The sequence below is a fragment of the Camellia sinensis genome, chromosome 4 (assembly GCF_055761805.1).
Source record: "Camellia sinensis isolate YWXY chromosome 4, ASM5576180v1, whole genome shotgun sequence".
Taxonomy (NCBI): domain Eukaryota; kingdom Viridiplantae; phylum Streptophyta; class Magnoliopsida; order Ericales; family Theaceae; genus Camellia; species Camellia sinensis.
In genome coordinates this window covers 138,041,074-138,055,302 of record NC_138964.1, presented here as the reverse complement: position 1 = coordinate 138,055,302, position 14,229 = coordinate 138,041,074, and the positions used below count along the sequence as shown (strand labels likewise).

The 14,229-nt window shown below is 33.3% G+C and overlaps 1 protein-coding gene across 1 annotated transcript; it reads right to left on the bottom strand.

The window, feature by feature from the left end:
• Positions 1–557: 557 nt before the first annotated feature.
• LOC114316110 (3-oxoacyl-[acyl-carrier-protein] reductase 4) lies at positions 558–13,027 on the bottom strand. The gene is made up of 11 exons (XM_028262772.2): positions 12,589–13,027; positions 6,097–6,239; positions 4,787–4,840; positions 2,953–3,033; positions 2,806–2,851; positions 2,633–2,727; positions 2,449–2,481; positions 2,020–2,154; positions 1,739–1,832; positions 1,158–1,240; positions 558–1,046 (listed from the first exon to the last, which is right to left on the bottom strand). The coding sequence occupies exons 1-11, from the start codon at positions 12,785–12,787 to the stop codon at positions 1,014–1,016; spliced, it is 996 nt and encodes a 331-aa protein (XP_028118573.1). The 5' UTR covers positions 12,788–13,027; the 3' UTR covers positions 558–1,013.
• Positions 13,028–14,229: the final 1,202 nt, after the last annotated feature.

Sequence of the window (14,229 nt, the reverse complement as noted above, 5' to 3'; positions counted from 1 at the left end):
ATTCAGTTTTTTGAAAATGTGGTTTTTTATTTTTTGTTTTTCATGTTTATTTTATTTTATTTTATTTTATTTTAGTGAATATTTTTTAAATTTGAAGTATTTTTATTTTATTTTTTTAGATGTATCTTATTTAAATGTATTTAAATAGTAAAATATTTATGAAAAATTATTTTAAAAAATTAATAAATACACAAAAAGATGAAAAAATATACTGAATTTTTATATATTTTTATATTTTTTGGTATTTAGTGTATTTTTTTAATATTTTTTTAACAAATATTATACTTTTTAAGCGTATTTATATTAATACCAAGTTTAGCATAAAGTCAAAAAGTTAAAAAGTTACTCAAAAAGTTAAAAAATTATCATTATTCATTAAAAGTCAACAATTATGGCTGCAATTTTTTCTTACAAATCAATTTTTACAATTTTTTATTACACATTTTTTCATAAAAAGTCAAAAAGTTAACCCAAACATCCATATTTTCTTTCTCAATTTTTTAGTCTAAAAAGACAAAAAATACACTTATTTAAGACATCCCAAACAACCCCTAGTATACCTAAAAATTTAAAAATTTCATTGAAAATATTAAAATACAAAAAATAAAAAAATAGAATTTTTTAAAAATTGATTTCCGAAACAAGCTGAATCATTTTCCTCCCTAATACAAAGTCTGTAGCAACATTACCATACAACTGAAGAACATTGAGAGCTAAATAACATGCTTGTTTAAAAACATGAACAAACTAGAAACTCCATTTCATGAAATTCAGATAATGAACCTAAAAAAAATGAAAAACTCAGTCTTCTGTTCAAAACCTACAACATGGCTATCTCAAGAAACTGAAAAAACTGTCAAATCCCCGTATTTCTGAACTACCTCGCAACGACATAAACTCCGCATCTCAAGATCTGGAAATGCTACTGTTGTTGTAAAACCTCATATTGAACTTCTATGTAATGCAGTCCCAAAGCTGCAGAGGTCAAGTGGGTGGGGGCTTCGAAAAGCCTCTTACATTACCATCCCTCCGTCAATGGTGAAAACCTGCAATAATGCAATTCTATCTCTGATAACCTCTGTCCTCCAAACAGTACGGAAAAAAACCGTAACTATATTCCGACAAAAAATAAGAATATCATATTAAATTAGCATTACCTGTCCGGTAATGTAACTAGCAGCAGGATTAAGAGCCAAGAATTCAACTAGCCCGGCAACTTCTTCTGGTTGACCGTACCGTCCTGTTTTCACAATTGACAGTAAGGATTTAGCCGAATGTCCAACACAGGTACTTCATGCATGTAGAAGAGTTCATGTAACACAGATCTAAATAAATACAATGACGCATGAAGTATCAAAGTTTGATCATTCTCTAATAGCTCTGTTTTGTCTATCAGCCAAAATCCCTGCTACTACAAAGAAAACTTGTGAAGGATGGAGAAGTTCAACTTCCTTTTTCATGAAAAAATTATACTTCTGAACTGAATCCCACACAGAAATTGCCAACTAATTAGAAATCTGAACCAGTGAAGTTAAGCAAATGCATTCAACATGGGCATTGGAGGGCATGCTCACAACGAAAAGTTAGTTTCACAAGTCCTGATATCTACATTAAGAACTAATTCCATTAAACTCATCCAACAGGCTGAACCAAGGGTAAGGACTTATAATGCAATTTCATTCATAATAAAGGACAACATTTATTCCAAAAAACAAAGCAAATTTATTTGCATTCTCACCCAAGGGAATGGTCCCCAAAATTTTCTTTTCGATGTCCTCTCCAAGCTTAGAGGTCATATCCGATGCAATAAACCCTGGAGCCACAGCATTAACCTATGGAAAAAGAAAGATTTAGTTTTATTGTATTGCATCAAATTATTGAATCCGTTCCCTTTTTTTCCCTCCATAAATCTCTCCCCAAATCCAAGACCCAAACACAACCTAAATGTAATAAGCATTATGAATATATCTGATATTGTCTTACTACTACGATGAACAGACATTGGTTCGCGGCACTTACATTTAGATTCCTGCTTGCATATTCCTTTGCAACGCTCTTGGTAAAGCCAATCACTCCTGCTTTTGCAGCACTATAATTGGCTTGGCCAGCATTGCCAACCAAACCTACGACAGATGCTATATTGATAATTCTTCCCTGAAAATTGAGATCAGACTGAAGCTATAGAAGCAAGGAATTATTAAGATTAAAGTAAATCCTATGCATAGAATATTAGAGTGAAAAAGTTCCACTTTGAAGTATTTAACAATCTGGAGTAACGTTTCTTTCATTCAATTTCTAAACTAAACTCAAAAAGATAAATCATAATGCAAGAGTTGATCAAAAGCATGTATGACTTATAGGCAGAGTGAACCACGTACAACCCTGCTCTTTCACTAATCAATCGACCACAGCTTGTGGGAGATAAGATAAGGCATATGTGAAGATTACCTTTTTCTTTTTCATCATAACTTTTGCTGCAGCCTGCAACCAGAATAATAGTCTTAGGTATGAACTGAATGGAAGAGATTTGAATACATACTACAGATAATCACATCACTGTTGGCTTCGGCCTCCAGGTTACCAAAAAAAATAAAAAAATAAAAAATAATCACATCACTGACTGCACAAAGACCTGTGTGCAGAGAAATACTCCTGTAAGATTCAAATCAATAACATCCTGCCACTGGGATTTTTTCATTCTCATCAACAGCCCATCTCTTGTAATACCTAAGACCATTGTAAAGCAGTATGTGAATGGAAATACAGAATAGTCCCATGAAAAATTGCATGTTAACTGTTGCTAACCTGCATTATTTATCAATACATCAACTGTTCCCCATCGATCAACTGCCTGCATGCATAAGAACCAGATAAAAACTTGTCACAACGCAAGCATCTACTGTAAGAAAACTCAACAGTAAATTTTTAACACCCTCAGAATAGTTTGCTCACTGTTTTAATCATTGATTCTGCATCATCTTCTTTTGAAACATCACCTCCAAAAGTAAGAGCTTGGCCACCACATGCCTCAATCTACAGCATGAACTGTAATTGCTTACAACTCTGTTGTCCTCAACATAATCTCAAATATTATTTGCATAAAGAATATGATATATTGATATATGACATGACATGATCATAGATAAACATACAAATAGAAAAACCTAAAACACAAAGTCTCATGGCATGACTAACAAAATAAATTTAAGCACGTTTTATTACGAAGAGGAAAATAAATTAGTTTCAGTAATTGAGATTCTTTATCAATTTCAAATAGGCATATTTTGACTAAAAATCACAAGCGCAGGCACAGACATGTAAGTCTAATATAATCAAGCAATGTGATGTGTTTGCTTTTTGCAGCTGGAGCACTAGGCCCTGTAAATAAGCTAATACCAATACTTTCTTTTGCAAGTTATCTGTTATCTTATCCTTGATCAATCCTAATTGATTTGTTTCTAGTACGTACGCACTATAAATATGTATCCATCCAGTGTGTACTACATAAACCACCAGGCAGTATATGTGATGGCACCAAGTACAGATTTCTATAGGTTTATACACTAATTTTTTCTTCAGAAAACATCTCACAAATATGAAGAAGTAGCAGAGCACAAGGAATTCCATAATGCAAACATAAAAGTTTTTGATCTTTAGAAAGACTAGTGAGATTTTATCTCACTATCTGAAAAGCCTAAAGTAAAAAATGTAACTTCAGTAAAATGGACGGATAAAATATCGTTTGGGGAGTTCTATAGAATGGTTAGATCTAGTTATTTAAACAAACATAATAGCTATGAAGCACGGGTGCAAGTACTGATATTGATACGGGTACATTACGGGTATGCCGATACCGCAAGACCTAAAAAAAAATTGAAATAGGATACAGATACGGCTGAGGTACGTCAATAAATTTTTATTTTTTTTAATAATTTATAGTTTCAAATTCAATCTACAATCAAAGTTCAATACCAAAACTAAAAGGAAAAAGTACAAAATCAAAAGAAAAATCATAGTTTAACAATACCAATACCAAAACAAATTCCATAGGCTAATTTAATGCCATTAAATAGAAGAAATTACAAAACAAAGTTCCATTCCAAAAGCAAGCTAAGTAAAATTTGAAAACTTAAAATTTCAATTTTCACTTCCACCAACTTCATCATTGAATAATATATCTTTCCTCTCTAGCACATCAATTAAAGGATTTGCAATTTCAAGTAAATCAAAACTCTCTAATAAATTAAACATATCTCCACCAATGTTCCATAGTTTGGTGTACCTCCGATGTACCCATCTCGTACCCATAGAGTAACCAACTGTCAAAGAATGCATAAAAAGTACCCGGTATGTATTTCGAGTACCCGGTACGCATGTAGCCCTATCGGTACGAGTACCAATACTCAATAAGTATCCGGTACGAGTACGACAACATTTTTGGAGTACCCATGCTTCATAGCATAATACCATTGTCTTATTGCTTGTGAAAATACATATTAGATTCCTTAATTTGGCATTCTGCATAATTTCTCTATAGTAAAAATTTAGTTGGGTTTGTGATTCAAGACATGGATTTTTAGAATGTCAAAGAGAAGTTGCATAAATATAGTGATTATAGCCAAACGTCATTAACTAGTTTGATGGGGGAAAATAGGAAATGATACCAACAAACAATGAGCAGATTAACCATCAATAATAGAAACGAACCTGAAAGCAGAATTTTTTGTATTGCACCATCACATCCTATCAAATGCTTTGTAAGATGATTTAAAAGAATAAGACAAACCTCTTTGGAGACCTCTTCGGCCTCTTTTGATGACCTCGCATAGTTCACCAGGACCTGTAAAAGCACATTGGAGTCCACAATTATAAGGATTAATTTGAAAAAGCTAATGAGAAAGTTAACATTTCCAAAATGAACATAATACAATGGAAACATACTTGAACTACAAGTAAGAGTTTCAAATAATGCAAGATTATGTTAACTGCATAATTTGAAAAGGTTCGCTCATCCCTCATGACTCGCAAACAATACAAGATCAGAATGCCTCATTCACGATAGTAGGTGGAGGCGATTATGGATGGCTCTAAAAGAAAAATGTTAATGGACAAGCAATAAAATGGCTCTCATTACAATAATATTCTAAAGCCAAACTAAACATCAAATGATATTGCTGCAGTACAAGAGCTTTCTTGTGATTGGTCTTATTTTGCTTGCAAGACTCATAGAAATGTTATTATTGAAAACACAAGGTCCTGAACATTATATGCAAAATGGGAATGAAAGTAGAGTTAGCAGTGTTTCCCTAAATTGGCCAGCATATTAGTTCCTCAATTAAGAATTCCGACGGTCAGCATCATCACTTCACTTTTTTCCTACCAGCAGATGCTGCTAGCCAACATGCAACCCAATCATATTTATACATGCCAGGATATATATGTTGGTCATAAAAAGGTTAATGATAAGAAAGGAGAAGAAATCGTTGGTTGCACAAAACAAAGCATACTTATGTAGTGCGTACAATGTACAACTAAAAAGATCCATATTTCTTTCCTGCACAAAAACTGCAACAGTGATCTAAGGGATTTAACCAACTGAACCAATGACTTTTTTTTTTAAAATAAAAAAAAATAAAAAATAAAAACATACAATGAGAATAAAATGCATCTATCCGGCAAGAGGAATTTAATTGCTAATTGATTAAGTATTCACACAATTTTTCAAATGAAAGAGTGTGCTGCTCCAACATGAACAATTCTAAAACTGGTATGGCCAAATATTTCTCTAAGTCGTTCAAAATGTCCTTTTGAATACTGTCTAAAATGTACATTTATGTTTCAAATTTTTTCCCTCAAGTTATAACTACCAAAGTAATTGCTGATAGTGTATACACACCTACAAACCAAATGGAAAATCACTAAACAGCAAAATGTTAAATTCAGTATCCATTTTATAGTGCCCGTTGAACTAATGGAAAATAAACTATATCAGCATCATCTTTTGTTTCCTGTTCAAAGCCCTGGCAGACCATAGATGGCTATATATTTGTCATTGATGTTTTAAAATTATTTCAGAAAAAAGCAAGCAACACTGACCTTACAACCAGCTTTCCCCAAAGTTAATGCAATTGCCTTGCCGATACCTCTAGAAGCCCCAGTGACAATAACAACTGGAGCTTCAACATTCTGAGCAATGTCGACACCTGCTTGTTCAACCGCCAAAGCCTGCGCTCTAAAACCTATACATGCCATTTTTCTCAATCAAATCATGCACACACGCATTTCTACATAGAATCCACACTTCTACTTTACATACACATTGTTTGTTGATTTTCTGCTCAATTTCCATAAATATTACCTATATAAACAAACTTCAAAAATCACCACAGATAGATGCCGAACTAATGCTCATCGACTAACTACATTAAATGTCGTTAGGACCACAAATTTGTAACCATATATAGTACGAATGTGGGAGATACTTGAACCGTTTTTTTTTTTAAGTTTTATTCTTATAAAATACATTAAAGTGAGCATGCTTTTCCATAACACACATTAACATCTCCATTGCAACACCCACATACTCACTAAACTAACAAATCTTAACATATAAAATGGGGCCTCAACTTTTATTAAAAGTTGGGTAAACTATAAATACACCTCTTGAGGTTTGTCTAAAATACAAACTTCCCCTCAAGTTTTGAAAAATACATTTTGTCCTTTGAGGTTTCAAATCACATGACAAATACCCCTTTTTATTAATCAAATGCTAGGTCAACTACCTGGTTTTGCTAATGTCAGTAATTTTATTTATTAAAATACCTATTTAATCATCAATACTCTTTTCTCTACACCCAAAGAAAACAAAAAAGAACCAAAAAAAAAAAAAATGGAGGGGAGGTGATGAGATAGCTACAATAAAGGGGTGAAGTAGGGGGGAAGAAATGTGGCAGCCGTGGCAGAGTAAGGGAGTGATTTGGAGAGTCGATGGAGGTGATGGTTGTCACTGTTAGGGATGGCAATTTAAACCCGACCCCCCTGACTTCGAATTGAGTGGGTTTTCCCCGAAAAATATCCTCGACGGGCTGGGGATGGTATTCAAAAGTCAATTCCCGATGACATTCAGGCCGGGGACGGTGATACATTTCTAAGCCCTGGCCCCGATCCCCGCCCGGTTTAGCCCCGATATAAAATTACAAGTATGCCCTTGTTTATATATGTATGTGTGTGTATGTGTTTAGGGCTTGGTTGAATCAATCACAACATAAACACAAACAAGCTCACCCTCTCTCTCTCTCTCTCTCTCTCCCTCCCTCACCGCCGCTCCTCCCTCACCACCGATCTTCAAAGGGTATCTCTTTATCTGTCTCTTGCATTAAACTTGATCTAGGGATTTCAGATTTGAGTGTATATATGTGTATAAATATGTATGTATGTATCAGAGTATTGGACCTTAGAGTATGTATTGGAGTATCTGAGTGTATGTATTACTGTTCTCGATTTCGACCTTTGTCTTTTTTTTTTTTTTCATGGATACTGAGTGTATATATATATATCTGAGTGTATACATGTATATATATATATGTTTGTATCAAAGTATTGGACCTCAGAGTATGTATCAGATCAGAGTATCTGAGTGTATATATATATGTTCTGTTACTGACCTCTGTTTTTGTTTTTTGTGTTTTTTAGTTTTGTCATGGATACAAATAAACTGAGTACCAAAATGTGTGTTGATAATCTAGGGCATGGATGTGTGTTGAATATGAGTCTTATTTCTAGTGGATTTAAAGATATAAATTGTTGTGTTATGCTGATTGCTGCTTGAAATTATACCCAATTAGCTAAGAGAAACAGGTAGGAAAAATTAGTTAAGAGAAGGGGAAGAAGAAAGGGAGGGTGAGAGAGTCTAGCTAAGAGAAAGGGAGGGTGAGAGAGTCTAGCCAAAAAAATTGACTGACTTCAATAACAACTTACCAAGCTAACTCCAAATGTTTCAATCTGCTAACAAATTTATTTCCAAACACAAAATTAACACAACCATGTAAATGTGAAAAACATAAGATGAAGTTCTAAATTGTCTTCTTTTTTTTTTTTTTTTAATCTACTCATGAATTGCACCAACCAAACAACAGTTCCATTTCATTGATTGACCTCCTCAAATAACATCCGCAGTTTACTTCTCAACTTGAAATTATACCAAATAGTTCTATTATATCAACAAATCAAATGATTGGACTGTCCTTCACCTTGTTGTTCAGCAGATGCTTCTTCCAAAGCTTTTTCAAGCTTTGTTTTTGTTGGAAAGATGCTCTTACAACAACCAGTTAGATAATTGAAACTCATTTAATTTCTACACAAAAACATCATGAATGCAGAAGGAAGAACTCCATTTTATGTTTTTCTTGCTTTTCTATTTCACTATTTTTTGGAGCAACTATTTCAATCCCATGGTTCTGCCTACTCTATTCTTCATCACTGACTGTACTATGGTTGGATTCCTACCCGCATTGTTTTGTTCTAATGTTGTTACTTATCATTTTAGTACTACTAGCTTTCAAGTTGTGTTTGTTTCATTGGACTAGATTACATGAGAGATTATTAGGCTTAGGATTAATAATTCTAGAATTACACAATGACAATGCTGCATCTGTTTACTTATCATTTTAGTACTACTACATAATTCTAGAATTACACAATGTTGCCTTTGTTTATGTATTTCATTTTATTTTTATAAAGGTAAAAAATGTCAGATGTTAACTCTCAAGTACCAGTTGAGAGCGAGGCCTCAGAACAATCATTGCCAGTTACCAACTCACCGTCTCCCCTCTCTAATCAAAATGTTATTGATTTAGAAGACGAGTCTAATATTTGTGGAGGAACTAAAAGAAAACCTAGTGTTGTGTAGGAACACTTTAAGAAACAACAAGTCAACGGGGGTGTGAAAGACAATATGTAATTATTGTAATAAGCATCTTGGTGCTGATTCAAAAAATGGAACTAAGCATTTGCATGATCACTATAAGAGTTGTACTAGGAAAAAAGTAATGGATATGAGACAAAAAGTTTTAACTAACAACTTTAATAAAGAGAGTCCAAAAATAAATTCTTATATTTTTTATCAAGATTTTGTTAGGAAAGAGTTGTCACATGCCATAATACTTCATGAATATCCCCTCTTTATCGTAGATCATGTTGGTTTTAAACGATATTCAGCAGCACTTCAACCATTGTTTAAAGTACTTTCTCGAAATACAAAGAGTGATTTTAAAAATTTATAATTATGAGAGGGTGAAGACATTGAGTTTGGTGGAACATAATAAAAGTAGGGTAGCAATCACAACTGATATGTAGACTGCTAGCAATCAAAAGAAATGATTCATGGCTGTCATCGCATACTTTATTGATGATTCATGGACATTGCAAAGTCGCATTTTGAGGAATATATTTGTAAATTTGCAAATCATTTAAAAGTTCTATCTTATTCAGTTCAATTTGCATGTTATTAATACTTGTTCATGAATATTATATTTTAGGTTTATTTATGTTCCATGTCCACACACAAAAGAAGTTCTTTGCGATACTTTGCTTGAGTGTATGATGGACTGGAATATTGATAGAGAAATCTCTACTATTACTGTTGATAATTGCTCCACAAATGATGCCATGATTACCATATTGATGGATAAGTTGAGTAATACATCACTTTTGTTGGATGGTACTTTATTTCATATGCGTTGTTGTATGCATATTTTGAATTTGATTGTGAAAGATGGACTAGAGGTCATACGAGTGGGTGTGGAGAAAATTCTGGGGAGTGTAGCTTATTGGACAGCAACACCAAAAAGACAAGAAAAATTTGAAAAAACAGTCAATCAATTGCATAATCCACATACTAAGAAATTAGAACTTGATTGTGCAACTAGGTGGAATTCAACCTACTTAATGCTTCAGAATGCCTTATTGTATAAGGATGTCTTTTCTCGGTTAAAAAATAGAAAGCCCCAATATAAGACCGTGCCAAGTGAGGAAGAATGGGAGTTTGCTAGAGAAATTAGTGGGAGGTTTAAGATATTTTTTCTATCACAGAGTTATTTTTTGGTACTAAGTATCCCACAGCCAATGTTTGTTTCCCAGTTTTATGTGAGATTAGGATGACACTGTCTCAATGACTCTCTTGTGAAATTGAAGTGATTAGAACAATGACATCAAAAATGATGGAAAAATTTGATAAATATTGATTAGTGATACATGGTGTTATTGGAGTTGCTGTTGTACTTGATCCTAAGTATAAGATGAGTGTATTGGAGTTTTATTTTGAAAAACCTTATGGAGTTAAAGCTGAAGATGAAGTTGATAGGGTTCGTCAGATTTGTTATGATTTGTTGCAAGAGTATTAGCACCAAGTTGGTATGGAGACCGATGTTGTTGGAGACTCTTTTATTCATCCAGAAATTGTTACAGAGACCCTTTCAGAGTATGATTTGTTTATTAATAGAAAGAGAAGTAAAAAAATAAAGAATATAAGATTAGAGTTGGACCACTATCTAGAAGATGATGTTTTGCCAAGAACTTCAAGTTTTGATGTTTTAAAATGGTGGAAAGCCAATGGACCAAAGTATCCGACCTTACAGGCAATAGCTAGGGATATTTTAGCTGTTCCTATATCCACTGTTACTTCTAAGTCAGCATTTAATACTAGTGGAAGGTTGGTGAGTCCACATCGTAGTAGACTTCATCCAAACACATTAGAAGCATTAATGTGTGCACAAAGTTGGTTGTGGAGTGCAGAGATGAAAGATACTCATATTATTATTTCACTTTTATATTACCATGGAATAATTTCAATACTGAATTTATATTCTTTATTTTTTAGGAAATTCAACATTGGAATCAATGGGCTATGTGACTAAATATGATGATGATGAGATCGACTCGGATGAGTCGTGTGCTATTTTTGTGTTAGTTGTCATCTTTTTTGTTTTAATTGTTAACATTTTTTACATCTTATTATTAGTATTGATTATTTATTTTTTTCCTTTTGTTATTTAATAGAAATTCAAGTTGAAGGAGATGATGAAAGTTGTGGTGTGGTTGTATCAGAGTACTGGAGAAACAATGTTGCTTTTTTTTTTTCACAATGGATTTGGTTTTTTATATTGTAATGGATTTTTTTTTTTTAATTTTTTTTTTTTTTTGGATAGCCTATCCCTTGCGAGCTGTGCTTGGGACTAATTATTCTCTTTGCAACTTGCTTAATTTTTCTTTGTGTGAGCTGCTGGATGGAATATGCTATTTGAATATATTGAAAATATGTTGACAGATATGCTATTGACAGATTGCCATCCCTATTGACAAATATGCTATTTGAATATGTTGTAAATATGTTTACAGATATGCTATTTGAAAATATGTGGACATGCTCTTTGAAAATATGTTGACAGATATGCTATTGAGTGGAGCTTGAATATGCTATTTGAATATCTTTTGGGTGGAACTTGAATAGGATATATTGACAGATATGTTTTTTTTTTTAATTTGAAGATATGCTATTTACAAATCATTGTGAATTTGAAGATATGTTATTTTTGAATTTGAATTTGAATTTGAAGCTATTTACAGATCACTATTAATCTTTCCTTTGAATCAAAAAAAAAATGGTATGCTATTGTAATTTGGAGATTTTTCGAGGTCGGGGATACCGATCCCCGATCGGGGTCGGGGGCGGGGGGGTGGGGGGACGGGCTCCCTGCTGGGGACGAGGAATTTATCACTTTCGGGGATCGGGAAAGGGAAGTGTAGTCCCCGGCCCCGCCCCACCCCGCTCCGCCCCATCGCCATTCCTAGTCACTGTGGAAGGGTGGGAGAGGGGGGAGTGGTGACCACTGTGTTGGTTTCAGTGAGGAAGAATGAAAAAAAAAAAGAAAAAAAATGAAGAAAAAAGCAAGGAAAAAGAATAAGAGAGTAAGGATGAAGAAGATGAAGGTAGTAGAGTCATTTTCTTTCGGTATTGGGGGGTAATCAAGTAAATTAATCTTTAATACTGACAATAAAAGTCAAACACTGACGAGGATATTTATAATTTCTCAAACCAAGGAAAATTGTATTTTAGACAAACCTCAGGAGATATATTTGTAATTTACCATAAAAAGCTAACACACAATTTTTTCTCCATCGGAAATGCTTTGGCACAACTGGTCATTCGACAACACTTTCCCATAAGCAAGAACCCTAATCTTCCCTAAAAATCACTTGACCTACACCCAAGTTCTCCACAATTGTACTTCACATACACATTGTTAGTTTTCAGCTCAATTTCCATAAATATTACATAATCAAACTTCAAAAATCACCTCACATGGACGCCAACATTAAATGTTATTGGTACCACAAATTTGTAACCATAGAAATACATACAATTAAATTTTGATAAGAAGAAGATCATCACCAAAACATACAACAGATCATCGAACATTAATCGATTCCCCCAATCGATAACATTTATAGAACTAGGTTCACACAATTCAGATTCAACAAACAAGGAACACAAACAAACATTAAGCTAAGACTAAAAGTGTTTTGTGATACCTGAAGAAGAAGAAGCAGAGGAAGAAGACCACCGGCATTGCAAGGCAGGGCATGGATTGAAGGGAGAAGATCGAAGGCCGGAAGAGAGCAGAGAAGGAGAGCGAAAATGAGAGATTTGGCGAGTAATTGGGCAGCCGGAAGGAGCGACTTTGTCCGGAACTCCGACGGAGTTGAAGGATATAGCAGCAGCAGCAGCCATTGAAGAAGCGTTGGGGAACCTCCGAATAGTGAGGGATATGGAGCAGGAAGAGAGAGAACGAAGAAACGTCGCCAGAGAGAGAAAATTTGATTAATCGAAGGCAAGTGAGTGTGGCGATGAAACCTAAATAACGCAGGTGTTTGGCATCAATCAAATCTGTTGAGGGGGACATAAAATAATTGCATTACAAATGAAATTATTTTATTTTAATTTACACCATTCACATGCAATAGTTGTAGCATTCAAAAACAGATATAAAATAATTGTTGAACTAAAAATTAAGATTTTTTTTTATAAAATAAGATTTGTTCATTAAAAAATTTAAAGTAATATTTGATAGAGTTCCCTATAATTTGAGAATAAGTTTGTATTTTGAATTTGTGAGTTTTGAAATTATGATTTGGGTGTAAAAAATTTATTTGGTGAATGAGTTTTGAATTGAGTGGAAATTTTTTGATGTGACATATGATATTTGATACAAAAACTTACCACTCATAACGAAACACACAACTCAAAATTTTATTTAAAGCTCATAAAAAAAATTTAAAAACTTCGAATTTTTTTATATAAAATATAAAAAATAATAGGTGACAATTGTAAAAAAAAATAGCACTGTTCCGGACAACCGGCCGGACGTCCGAGAGAACGACCGATTAATCCAAATTTTTTCGCTTTGGAAAGAGTTTTCAAAAGTGAATGTGAAATTAATTTTTAAAAACTATAAACAAACAACACACTCAAAATAATGAGTGAAAATGTATTTGGAGAGTTTCTCTAAACACAACCTATGTTTTTTTTATTATAAAATTATAATTTGTTCAATCTGTGAACCTAATCCACATTCACCCACCAACCCACTCAATTAATTTCAAAATCATGCGTGATCAAATGCAGATGAAATTATCTCAACTCGAATCCCAATCAATCAAGTGGCACATAACATACAACCCGCACGATCCCTATTTCATTGTATTCTAAAATCAATAATTTAAAGGGACTGAATTCTCTCCGATCCAAATCTGGATTGGAGAGGTACTTCTAAACTGGGGATTATTCAATCCTTAATTTAAATATATAATTCAAAAACATATGTTCTCCTCTTAACTTTTAAATAATTAGAATTTGTTTGGTTTGTATATAATTTTTGAAACAAAATTTCAAACAAAACCAAATAAAAAAAAAAATTCAAAATCACTCTCTCTCCTATACATTAATCAATCACTTTTTCTCTCTTCTCTCTCCTTCTCAATCATTTTTTTTCTCACACACATTTAATCAACTATAACAAAGGCCTAGTTTGAAAAGACTAAATAAGTGCATTTTTTGATTTTTTATGAAATATGAGTTTATGAAATATGAGTTGGGTTTGGGTTTGAAGTGATGTGTTAGAGAGGTGATGTGACTTAAATAAAATGACGTGACTTAAATAAGATAGTGACTTT

Excerpts from the sequence above, each read along its gene's own strand:
- LOC114316110 (XM_028262772.2), bottom strand. The coding sequence starts at position 12,787 with ATGGCTGCTGCTGCTGCTATATCCTTCAACTCCGTCGGAGTTCCGGAC. Across the intron at positions 1,241-1,738 it reads TTTGGGGACCATTCCCTTGG|GACGGTACGGTCAACCAGAA; the intron begins GTGAGAATGCAA and ends TTGTGAAAACAG. Across the intron at positions 1,047-1,157 it reads CTAGTTACATTACCGGACAG|GTTTTCACCATTGACGGAGG; the intron begins GTAATGCTAATT and ends GCATTATTGCAG.